At 39.3% G+C, this 12,685-nt stretch overlaps 1 protein-coding gene across 11 annotated transcripts in view; it reads left to right on the top strand.

The window, feature by feature from the left end:
* Positions 1 to 4,623: 4,623 nt before the first annotated feature.
* The window catches only part of kiaa1109 (KIAA1109 ortholog), an 88,745-nt gene continuing 80,683 nt past the window's right edge, over positions 4,624 to 12,685 (top strand). For all 11 annotated transcript variants that reach the window (XM_008277246.1, XM_008277254.1, XM_008277252.1 and 8 more), the window contains exons 1-5: positions 4,624 to 4,751; positions 8,283 to 8,418; positions 10,666 to 10,782; positions 12,154 to 12,232; positions 12,340 to 12,404. In XM_008277246.1, the coding sequence (XP_008275468.1) occupies positions 8,313 to 8,418; positions 10,666 to 10,782; positions 12,154 to 12,232; positions 12,340 to 12,404 (367 nt within the window). In that variant the 5' untranslated portion in view covers positions 4,624 to 4,751; positions 8,283 to 8,312. The remainder of the gene's footprint in view (positions 4,752 to 8,282; positions 8,419 to 10,665; positions 10,783 to 12,153; positions 12,233 to 12,339; positions 12,405 to 12,685) is intronic.

Genomic DNA, 12,685 nt, shown 5'->3' with positions numbered 1-12,685 from the left:
CACCTTGCAGCCCCTAGTAAAAGCAATGCATTGAATTGTGCAAAAGTATTAGCATCAAAATGCATTCAAGTATCACTGTGCAGAATACCATATTTCAGAACAAAGTACATGACTGGGTTCTAATATTTGAATAATTGAAGCTGGTAAAGTTTATTTAACTGTTAATGTGATGGTGAATTTCCCTTCTGGGGTCAGTAGAGTCTTATCTTAATGTACATCGTTATTTATTTGTTCATTATATTTTTTGTGAGTACATGTACTTCACTGACTTTCCCTCTTGAGCCACCATGATTTGGCATCAGTGGTTTTAAATAAAATGCCTCTGCAACTATTGGACCATAAAAGTACGCATGTTACCATTGTCATTATCACTTAGCTCAAAGCACAGCTGTGCTATAAAACCCTTGTTGTACTTTAATGTGTCCAGATGAACAACAGCAACAAGGCACATTGATAGCCAAGCGGTTAGGACACATACCATGTGGGCACGTACAACCTGAGCAGATACCAGTTTCGATTCCTAGTCGGTTGGACCATTTGCCGCATGTCGTTCCGTTGCTTCACCATCCTGTCGAACAGAGGCTAAAAAGCTCCAAAATAAGCCTTTAAAAATATAGAGGGACAAGAATGGAGCTGGGAGGCCCCTCTAAGTGAAACTCATGCACATTGTCCATAGATGGAGCCTCAGTATCACCACAAACACAAACTGTGCTCAAGAAACTCAAACACTCATTTGTGATTTCTACTGGCAGGCTCCAATTGGCTCCATTCGATTGACAGTTCGTGATAGAACTGAGTGCATGAAATGTAATGTAGTTTATGTCTTATGACAAAGGTACTGAACAAATCCAAGTTATAACATCTGGCAAAGTGGCTGCTCTGTGTTGTAGTTAAAAAAAGAAGAATGTCCCGTTGAGACAGACAGTATGGAGGTTTTCAATTTGCAATGAAAGCAGCATGAGACCAAAGTCAACCCTGAGAATGCATCATATATCTGATCAATCAATCAGATATACTGTTTGGCCCATCTGGGATCCTTCTCCCCGTGTGCTTCAAGGTGTTGCAGCTGAATAACATTAAATAACATTATAATAACAAAATTGTGGTCTCTGAAGTCAGACAACATTAAGACTCAAAAGTAAAACTCGGCTACAGTTTCTTCTTCGTTGTGGTTATCCATCAATGACATCGTCTCTGAAAAAACTCCTTCTCTAAGCTCTGCATAAAAAATTCAAAACAAAGACAGCTTAAAGATCATAGCCTGTCTATAATTGCCTCAAGCAAGAAAATTATAATTACATGTCCCCTGGAGAGCCTTGAACCGCTGCATGTTTAAAACAAGCAGGGAATAATGCAAAAGTGAAGGAGCTGTTAATTGCTAATAGAATATCTGTAGCGACTCCACCAAAGACGTCCTTCAGGATTTTAGGTGAAACAACATTCGCAAGACAGAAAGAGCTAATTCACGTGAGACGCCATTTCTTTTAAAGCCACAGCCAAAATGGGCTGGTCCTGAGGGGAAGGCTTGATTGGCAGGGAAAAGCTCCGAGCCTGATGTTTGGAAGCTTTTCAGTACAGCAACTCCTACGTGTTCTTTGGGGAGGCTTTGTTGTTGTGACTGGAGGAGGGCACGACAACAAGCACTTACATTAAACAGTACCCCAGAGTTCTGGCAATTCATAGAGATAACAAAGAGTTGGATCCTGCACAGTTTTATGCTGTTTTAACATGAAATTGTTTTTGAATAGAACAAAAAAATCAAATGGCCCTTTGTTTTGTTTACTTGTGGCTCCCAGGCCAGACGATAAGAGCTTTCAGCTACTTAAGATTCACAACATTTTATTGACTAATTTGGGCTTAACTGATAGAGGAAGAATTTAAAATTCCCTTAATCTTTAAAGATGCAAACAGAAAGGATCATCACATCGCACACTGATGCACATTAGGGGCGCTGGCTCGATGTTGGTTGACGAAACACTTTGTAACCAACTACAGGAAGGAGTACATTTCTATGTCCTGCCTGGATTGTGTTGGAGATGATGCATTGCCTGTTTTGTATGACTTATTGTGTCCATCATGTGGCATATTGAAGACACAAAAAACATGCATTTTAAGTTAACTTCTACCCTGTGAAATGTTATTTGCGGTTACTCGATTGTGTCATTTCTTTCATTATTACATCCAAACGCAGCACAAAAGTCTGGAATTTTCTTCAGTTTCAACTGAGCAAAGCCCAAGTCAATATGTTAATAAACAACAAGAAAAGGCCCTTTTTCACTTGTCTTCATATTATTACCTTGATATTCTCATGTATGAGCCAAGATATCAAAAGTTAAAAGATCTTCAGTAACTGGTCTCACTGTTAATATTCTTTGCAGATTCCTAACCAGAGACATTGTAAAGCCATCTTGGGACTATGTACAAAACTAACATACACAAATATTCAGACTGGCAGGAAAAATAAAAATCATAATTCTTTTGAATAAAATATTTCACAGCTCCCAAGAAACAGGATTAGCGAGGAAGAACTGTGCCTCTGAACATAATACCATTTAGAGAGAGTTTATTCGGCCAGAACCTTAAATTAAGATTTAAATGAAACATCTGCATCAGCACAATGTTGAAGAAGTTGAATATAAAGTGTTGATTCTGTTGACGTGACCAGCATACGCATTACACTTTCTGTTTCAATATGATAGAGGAGAAAAAAAGAGAGGTACTTTTCTTGAATAGATAGGCTATATTTAGGAATGCACTTTTGACTTATAGCCTGCCAGCTACAACTATCAAACAAATGACTGAAACATGAAACACACAGGCCTAGAGTGGTCCCACAAGCACTACTTTTATCTACTTAAGAAACTGAACCCATATCCTTTATTACCCCACTGGTATGAGACCTTGTTTTACTGAGATTGACTGAGATGGAAATCTGCAATCACTCTGTATCGTATGATAAATAAAAGAAATATCTCTGCATGTTACCTTGAAAAAATATGATCCACATCGAATCCCCTTGGCTTATGCAGAACCGAGCTCAATCTGCATTTGAAATGAGAGGTAAACTCTTTGCTTTATTCTTTTACCTTATCATTAATAATGGAACTCACAGGCTAATCTTCAGTGTATAACAGAGGTGAGTTCACTCCTGGCAATATCACTTAAATGTCAAATAATTCAATAATTCTAAATCCCATCACATCTCAACAGATGCATTGCGTCTCTTACAATCAATCAAAAACCTGTGATCACTGAAACTACATTGAGTATACCCGTGACTTCCAGTTAGCCACATTGCATGGGTATAAAATGATCTGTGTAAAAAAGACATTTATCAGCTTTGGACCTTTGGGTTGTGTCTATCTGCATGTCTGCATCATGGCTCCACAATGGAAAAGAGAAATTAAACTAAAAAAAAACAAAACGTGATGGATCAAAATCAGTTGAAACACAGTTGTGACAGTAATCAGGGAGCATAGAACAATCCATAGTACCACTAACTGTCTGTCCTACGACAATGACACCTCAGACAGTGTGCTTCTTACACAGTTAAGCCGTGAAACACAGATGAGGAAATCTGAATTTCTACGCCCTCTCAGACTGTACAGGACAATTGATAGCATCATGTTCTACTGAGGGTGTCCAAGAAAAAAAAAACTTGCTCTTTAGCATTAAACTGGAAGAGGAAACCTGCCTCAAAAAAAAGCCTGATGGAAATTGGCAATACCTTCTTTGGTCAGATAAGGAAAGATTTGTTTCGCACAGTTAAGGTCTGAAGTGTTGCATGGAAGTTGGAGCGGGATGATATGGGGCTGCGTGAGTGAATAAGGTGTTAAGAAGATTTATAGATGGCACCATGAATATCTGTGGATGACAAGATGAGTCCCAGTCGACAGAAGCTTGGCAGAAGAGGAATATTCCAGCATTATTACGATCCAAAGCATGCTGTGAAAATCAAACAACACTTTTTCAAGAAGGAGACCGTAAAAAAAACTACAACCTGGCCATCTATGTCATCTGACTTCAATCCAAATCTGGTAGTGAAAGGTAGAATGACTATTGTTGTACTAAATTCCTACTGTGAGGCCTGCATTTATAACATACTAAATCTAAACTGTTAGCTTTATTTTAAATAAGGGCAAAAACCCTACAGTTAAACTTAAAAGTAATACAATTACTTTAAGGTGATATAATACTGATTAATTTGACAATTAAATGATAATTCACTGGATCATACATACTTCTGTTGTTTACTCTATCCATTATTCTATTTTCAAGTGCATTTAATGTGTTTGTTTGTTCAATTTCCTGAGGCCTACCCTCCATTTTCATAATGATGCTGTTACTTAAAATAAACATGAAGACAAATGGCAGACTTTATGTAACGTTTGAATCCTGTTGCCTCCTGCCGTGTGTCGAACAGAACCGGCTCAGCATCAAAACAGCACTGCTCAAATCCCACTGCTATGAAAACATTCACGCTAATAGGTGGAAAAAACTGCCTGTCAGCTGTGTGCGTAGCCTCACCCACACTGTGCTCTGATTGGCCAGCGTCTGACATGCTATTTTTCCTATTGGTCGATTTTCTGGCTGCTCTCGACAGAACAGGAAGAGATGTTAACTGGCCGCCTGCCAGGTAAATATTAAACAAGAGGATGCTAGCAGTGCCCATGTCCGACACGACAAAAGGGCCGCAACTCCCGCATAACCGGAGCAAAGATGAAACCACATGCTTTATCGAGGACGTTAAGGTATTTCAAGAACACCGGCTGACTTGTTTTCACAGTTTGAAAATGGAGAAGTTGCAGGGTGCGGCCTGCTGTCATTAGCTTGCTAGCTAACCTCAGTGCTAACGTTATGATATTTAGCGGCTAGCTTAATAACTGTATTATCCACAAGCTAGAACGTCATTAGCCACGAAGCGGGCTGGCTCTGGTGGACGGGTCAGCAGCCGGTTGTAGTACTGTGACAAATGCCTTAAAACGAGACAGTTAGGCAACAGTTCGTCTTTGTTGCCAGTGCTGAGGATAATGCTCAGGAAATTACTCAAGATCTGGGATTAGCTAGTGGTGTGGTTAGTTTCAGGTATGGCTCTGGAATCCGGGGTGCAACCGAGGTCACGTGAAATGTTAATTTAGTAGTCGACATACACCTGGCCGTGTTGGACTTTAGCTTAACGTAGGGTTGTGTCAAGATAGATAACTGTGTCACTGATAATTTTACCACTCCAACATGTAAACAAAGTTGGAACACAGTTGCTGCTCTGTGTAAACCTGTGTAGGGGTGTGTTTACTTGATAACAAAGATCAGAATCAAGGTGATGACCACATTTTTAGTGCACTTTGGCGGGCTAAGCAGGCTTTAATCTGTTAGTCTTCTTTTCTACAGGCCAGTACTAATTTATTGTACATCCATGTAGTTCTGCAATGTTGCTTTTAACAGGAATACTCCTGCAGCGTAAACACCTGAATCTAGAGCGGAACAATTTTGGAAAAAAACCTTTTTATGATTTTTCTGACATATATTACATTTGTGTTTGAATTTCTGATATATATTTTTAAGTTGAAGTTCAATACAATATTCACTGTGTAATAGTTTTAAAACGTGATAAAGCAATACCACATTAGGTGCCATCAAAAGTGTGACTGTCATACCAACAGGGCTGCATACATTTGTAAAACCATTGACACAACTGTTTAAACCCTGCATCAAACATGCTGCTGCATCTGCGTTGTGCATATCCTTTTTTTGCAGCCTTTACAATTTGATAATTGCATTGTGTCAAATCCCAATTCTAGTTTGCAATCAAGTAGTTGGTCAGCCCTATTATCATTTAAGTGTGTGGTGAGTAAACCGCTTGGATGAGACATGAAATACCTTTAAGAACCAAGAGTAGTCTTATTACCTTCTACTGAAGCAGTTACAAATAGCAATAGATGATCCTGTCTATGTATGTGACATCTATTTTGGTGTCGCTGATGTGACAAAGGCTGGCCCATGTTGTCTTGTTTCACTTATAAACCAAAACTGACACCGCTGAGATTACTGCTATTTGTAACGAGTCACTGACAACACTGATCTTTCTGGAATAGCAACATGATTTGAGCTCACATCTCATCATGTCATGGAGGTTCACAAAACTTGCCTTACAGGAATGTCTGTGTTGCAATTCAGATAGACTGAGTCACAGTTACGTAGTGCATCAAAGGTTCCGTTTAGGTGTGATAGTGGCGCTTAAGGTTTCAAGAACGTGTACAGACATTGTTTAGTTCCTTAAACTTGGCCACCAATATGAGAATTTGCTTCCTTCCAACAGCCGCAGGCAGAATTGACAGGTTTCATTTAGGTGTGATAGTGGTGTTTGAGGTTTCAAGAACTTGTACAGACACTGTTTAGTTCCTTAAAGTTGGCCACCAAAATGAGGAGTTGGTTCCTTCCAACAGCCACAGTTAGAATTGGATTAGCATCTGGTAGGTAGCCGGTGTTAAATCCACTGTGAGGTCCAGCTCTTTTGTTAAATTACAGAAGGTCAGATCTAAGAGGTGAACACTTTATGTTACTTAAATGTAGGATCTGTGAAAAGGACCATTTTTAAAAACGCTGCTTTCTACAAGAGGTCATGCAGCGTTTGGTTACATCTCAGTGGTTTTACAGCCAACAACATTTAGGGTGGATTAGATGAGGATTTGTGTTTGTGTGTGTGTGAGTGTGTACAGTACAGCTTTTGACTCCTAAGCATGGGCTGACTGAGATCACAGCATACACTTGTAAACGCACACACAGTGTTCTTTCACAAGCCTCCTGCCACACAGAAACAATAATAATCCTTACTTTAGAGGCAGAGTTCACGTCAGCAAATGCAGCAAATGCCCTCACGCCATGTGAAGTAGGAGCACGTATAGCTAGTTACGGTCATGTGTCATGCGTGCTGTGGAAAGTAGAGGTAGCATACAGCTGGATTTAAGCCTCAAACAACAGATTGTACAATATATTTATATGTATACGAAGATAACTTTTACTTTTTGATAGGTATGTTGGCCGCATATGAACCGTGGTTTTAAATAATATAGATCTATTTGCCTGCATTTCTCCATGTCACTAGACTGTTAATGTTCCTCCCTTACAAAATTACATTAACAAATGTAGCCACCACATTTGTTTCGCTATGATGTGAGAGTGAACAGACTGTGAATATGACTCACCCTTGTCCAGGCAGACGTGATCTTCAACAGAAAAGCAGTAAGATTTAGGTTGTCATTTAAATGTTTTCTTATTTGTCAAATAATGACTGCCACAGTGGAGCAGCATGTTGGGGACAGATATTGATTATTTTTATACAGTCGTGACTTGACCTTCTTTTACGTTGGATAGCAAGGCTGTCGGATTGTCAAGACGCAGGTCGAGATACAAGGAGGGCTTGATACTTGAAGGATAATTCGTTGTTAATATTCATTGTTTACAGTTGTTATAATAACTACCACCATTCGTTATAGAGCACGCTCGCTGCGTGTGACGTCATTGTGTCCTCTTCTGCGCATGCGGGACACTTTAGGTCGTGTGAAGTTCACACAGCAGATCACATACAAGTCGCATTTAATTGGAAATGTGAAGGAACTCCCAAAAAATCGGATTTCACAAAAAAATCTGAATTGAGCGTTAAGTCCTGCAGTCTGAACGTAGCCATTCTGTCGGATTGTTCTTTCAGATAATACGCCGTTATCCTTATTTATGACATAAAATGTCATGTCAGAGTCGGAATCCAAGGCTGTCGGTATGTTAAGGCTATTTTTCATGGTTCTGTCCATTTTTTTTTCTAAAAACCTGTCTGATAGCAAGGTTTTCGGATTGTTAAGGGTCAGATTATCGAGTCACGACTGTATTTTAAATCATTATTGAGTGTTTTTTGTTTACTTTTATGTAGTTTTCACCAAATTTGGTTTATTTCATTTGTTAGAAAGCTTGAAAATGTTAATTGTTTAAAGTTGTTTTCTTTTTTTGCAACTTGGGAAATGGATTATTACTTATTTTATGGAATCATCTTATTTTAAGGTTATTTTGATATGTTGTTTTATTTTATTTATTAGCTGTGACATTTTATTTGTACCCCCTATCGTCCCCTCTGTCGATATTGTTATTTATAAAGTTTTGTTTTATATATATATGTACTTTTCTTATCCTTGGAATCTTACGCACCATCATTAAATAATTTCAAATTTTTGTACAATATTGTTTCTTTGTTATTTTCTGCTGTAATGCCGATGCTTTTTCTCCACTTGTTTTAGTTTTAGACATCTGTCTGAGAGCCTGTAGTCATGGATGGTCATGCTCCCAAAAGCAATGACAGCACCTTCCCCAGCTTCGTGGACCTGGATGACTTTCTTACCAAGCACAACTCGAATTTCATCTGGCTCCTCGTCGGTAAGTGGTTGACATCTGCACTGTGGAAAATCTACAGATGAATGGATATTTTTGCTGAGAGTTAAAATAATCTTTGATATGTAAAGTGTAGCACTGCCACCGTGGCACCTGAACGTGTATTCAATTCAATTTTATTTGCGTATTGGCAATCAATGACACAAGTGAATTCATTGCGCTTCACATAGTAAGGTCAAGATTGTTATTATGGTATAGAGGAAAACCCAATGATTCAAGAAGCACTTGGTGACATTGGATAGAATAAAACTCACTTTCATGAGAAGAAGCCTCATTCAGGTACAGTAGGAAGTTAGAGAACAAAGAGGGAAAAATCCAAACTCCGGCAGCGAGAGGAAGCAAAGTTAATGACATGTAATATTAGCATTGAGAATGAAAGAGAGGTGAGCAGAGGAGAGGTACTCAGTGCAATTCAGGGCATCACTCAGCGGCCTTGGCCTATAGCAGCAGAACTACTGGATGGTTCAGGGTCACCCTCACCATAAGCTTTATCAAAACAGGAACGTTTTAAGCCGTAAAGGTGGAGAGGGTTTCCGCCTCTCTGCCATTTCTTTCCTGTTAGTCACAATATTTCCTTTGGTTTAAACAGTGACGGAAAAATGTTACAACTTTCATTCATACCAGAGTGTTGGTTTTCTTGACAGGTTCAAATATTGATTGCAGAAGTAACATTATTGCACTAACTTGGCTGTGATGAAGTTTTCATTGCTTGATGTCAAAGCTGTTGTTTGGCCTTCGTAATCAGTGAAAGCATGCTAGGAGGTAGTTCTATGGTGGCCCAGAAGTGTCACAACAAAACAAAAGCCACAACACAACACAATAAGCCACAACACTACAAAATTAACCACAACACAACCAAATTAACCACAACACTACAAAATTAACCACAACACTACAAAATAAGCCGCAACATAACACAACGGGTGCAATGGAAGTTGTTTGCAACGGAAGTGTACGCGTAAACAAGTCAAACAAGCAATGACTCTTTATTTGTAAATCAAAGTTAACAACCGCTTTAATAGCGCATACCGAGATTAATGGACACTATTTGCCATCAGTATTTTACTTACTTTCCAGTTGTTTCCAACAATCTCCGGCTTCTGCCCACTTTGTGTGGCGTTGCGCACTTCACAGTATAACTTCCTGGTTAATAAAACAACTTCCGTTGCAGCCGTTGTGTTGTGTTGTGGCTAATTTTGTAGTGTTGTAGTTAATTTTGTAGTGTTGTGGTTAATTTGGTTGTGTGTTTAATTTTGTAGTGTTGTGGCTTGTTGTGTTGTGTTGTGGCTTTTGTTTCGTTGTGACACTTCTGGGCCACCGTATAGTTCAGTATCAGATGCTTCATAGCGACTCATTCGGCAATGAGGATAAATTTGCTAAACTGTTGTAAAATCCTTTTGGCACATGTCGAACAATGTAACGTGTTCGTTGGAATAAAACAGCGTGAAACTGTAACATCACATTATCTGTTCAAGATCTCATTTTTGGAATGACTTTAATTAGTGTTTGCTTTTAATCATTTCGTCTTACTGGCTGCGTCTGTACTTCATTGTGATTTAATTCAATTGCAGAATGATAAATGATGCTTTCCAATTACCGCTCAGTCCAGGTGCAGCTCTCAGTAGGCCTTCAATGTTGGGCGACGGACAAAATGAATCTGCTGTTTTCTTTGTAGGGCTGCAGCATTTTGAGCATAAAACAAAAATCTATCAGGACCTTTGGTGCAGAAGTAAAAAACAAACAAAAAGCTGTAAACACAGATATGAATGGATACACTGAATTTGTACCATCTGCTTTATTATTGTCCTTAAGGAATAACAAAGGCATTTTCAAGCAGAGTTTATGATAGGGTTCATAGTTTGTTACTGGTGTGGCTACTGGTGTTGTCCTTTGTTTGTGCAGATGTGTCTTTGTCATGTCAGGTTAAGCAGCATTTGGAATGTTGCACTAAAAGGAGTAATCACAGTTTGTTGACGTCATAAACAGTACAGTAATTCACACGTATAATAAAAGACTTAAGCAGAAAAATTACTATTATACTTTAAAGTTGAGGACAAATTAACTGTTACTCTGACACTAACCCAAACAGACATTTCTATTTAAGTCTTCCTGTTGACAACTTTGTGATTTCAATTTGCCAGCAATTGCAGGATTTTCAATTAAAACTGAGCTTCGATTAGCATGAAAATGAATTTGACCAGCTAACACTGTGTCGTCTTTTTCCTCGTTCAGCCACCATTCTGTCCTGTGGATGGATCATCTATTTAACTTATTACAACTCACGCAACATCGGCCTCATCCTCACCCTCATCATCAACAGACTCTACAAGGATGGCTACATTCACATCGGTGGGTTCATCGGGAGCTCCGCGGCGCGGTGATGGATAGCGGGGAGGAAACGCTGCCAAAGCTTTGAGTTGAAGGCGTTAACTCAGTCTGCTGAATATTTCATGATGAGTCAGGCTCTCTCTGTGATTATCTCCGCAGAGTCTGAACAGCAAAGTGCAACCAATAACAGATTGAATTTCTGTACATAAATGGCACAGGAATTAATTTACAAAGCACCTTGAGGCCATAAACCCAAGTGTAACTCTGGTCTTGTTATTTAGCATGTGATTAGTTTCGTTCAAAAACATCCCATTTCTCTACCGAAGAGGAGTTCTTGTCAGTTGCATCTGCTCTGTAGTGCAGCTCCAAACACTGTACACGCCACAAATTAAACAACAGCAAAAAAGAAAAAACAGATATATTTTGTCACTGAATTCACCGTTTCCTGTCACTGTATGTTGACAGGAACTTGCAGCTCATCGGTTGAGTGAATAGGAAGCACAAAACGATTACCAAAGCAGCTTTGAAACTTTCATGAGGAGAGCATGGCTTAGTTACCGTCTTTTTGCCAACATGTGTCATTACAAAGTGAGCGGTCACCTGTGTGCCTGCTAATCTATTTTTAAAATTGTTTTCATTTTTTTTTTGGTGAATTGATTCAAGTAGATTTTCTTCTCTGGCCAAAGGTGGCATCTACAAAACAGTTGTGAGAGCACAGGAAGTTGCACAAGAGCACGGTTTTAACATCACAGTTCTGTAGTGTGTTCAGGGTTCATATATACCTGCAGGTGTCCATCGTCCTTGCTGGGCCTGAGTTAAGGAACATTTCCTGCATTAATTTACAAGAAACAATTATCCAAAGGAAGCTTTTCTGGTTCTTTGTAGTTCTTAGGCGGAGTGGCATGTACTGCCTTCAAACAAATTCCCACAAACATGAGGAAGCATCAGCTGGGATGATAATACATGAACCACTCAGGTGCTGTCACTCCGTTGTCAAGAAATAATTGAAAGTGAGAAAGACATGTTATGAGCCAAAGGAGATTAACAATGGAAAATTGTGTTAGTCTTCATACTCGCCTTTCTTGTTCAGTGACAGCCTCTGACCTACTTGTTGAATTAGATCCTAATTAAGATAGTTTTTCTCTATTATACGAGTGAGACAGTGATTAAATATCCCAGCAACACTCTGTTCTGTTGTTATTTTTTTACGAGAGCTCACATAACCACATTAATTGCGTCTTTTGTTTAGTATTTTAATTAGTTGGTTTGACTCGAAATGAAACGGCAGTGATCAAATCCAAACGCTTGCTTTGGGGCAGGGTGATATTATTATTTTCAGGTAGCAGAAGGAACACAAATTGTTAACATGTTTGTCTGACCCGTTCCACACAGGCTCCTTTTCCTTCTCTGTGCTCTCGGGGAAAGTCATGTTCAGAGATGTCTACTACATCAACCAAGACATGTCTATCAGGTAATCTGACCGGTGCTTCATTGTTTGCTTCTCCTCCATCCATCCCTGTATCGTCTTATCGCTTGCTTACTCATTGATTTTTTTTTTTCCCCCCTTCTGTGTAACAGGATACAGGATGGCTTCCTCATATTTCGCTGGTGGAAAATGTATAATCCAAAACAGAAACAGCACGGTGAGTGGAGTGAGATTTGTTTACAGATGCTATAGATTAATGCAGCTTTGACGAAAGTAGCGGCAAATGCAGATTTGTTAGTGTTTTTAATCTATGAGATGGGATCAAAAATTCCAAGATGTGCGCCCCTATCGCTCACCTAGTTTAGTGGGCGACCCATAAACAGGGGCTGTAGCTCCCCGATGCAGCGGTCGTGGGTTCGACTCCCACTCACAACCCTTTGCTTCAGGTCTCTCCCCATTCTTTTACCCCTTTCCTGTCTATCTCTACTGCTCTAAAAT

The sequence above is a fragment of the Stegastes partitus genome, unplaced genomic scaffold (assembly GCF_000690725.1).
Source record: "Stegastes partitus isolate 25-593 unplaced genomic scaffold, Stegastes_partitus-1.0.2 Scaffold93, whole genome shotgun sequence".
Classification (NCBI taxonomy): domain Eukaryota; kingdom Metazoa; phylum Chordata; class Actinopteri; family Pomacentridae; genus Stegastes; species Stegastes partitus.
The sequence above is the reverse complement of the archived record's forward strand: the minus strand, read 5'-3'. Positions and strand labels throughout refer to the sequence as shown.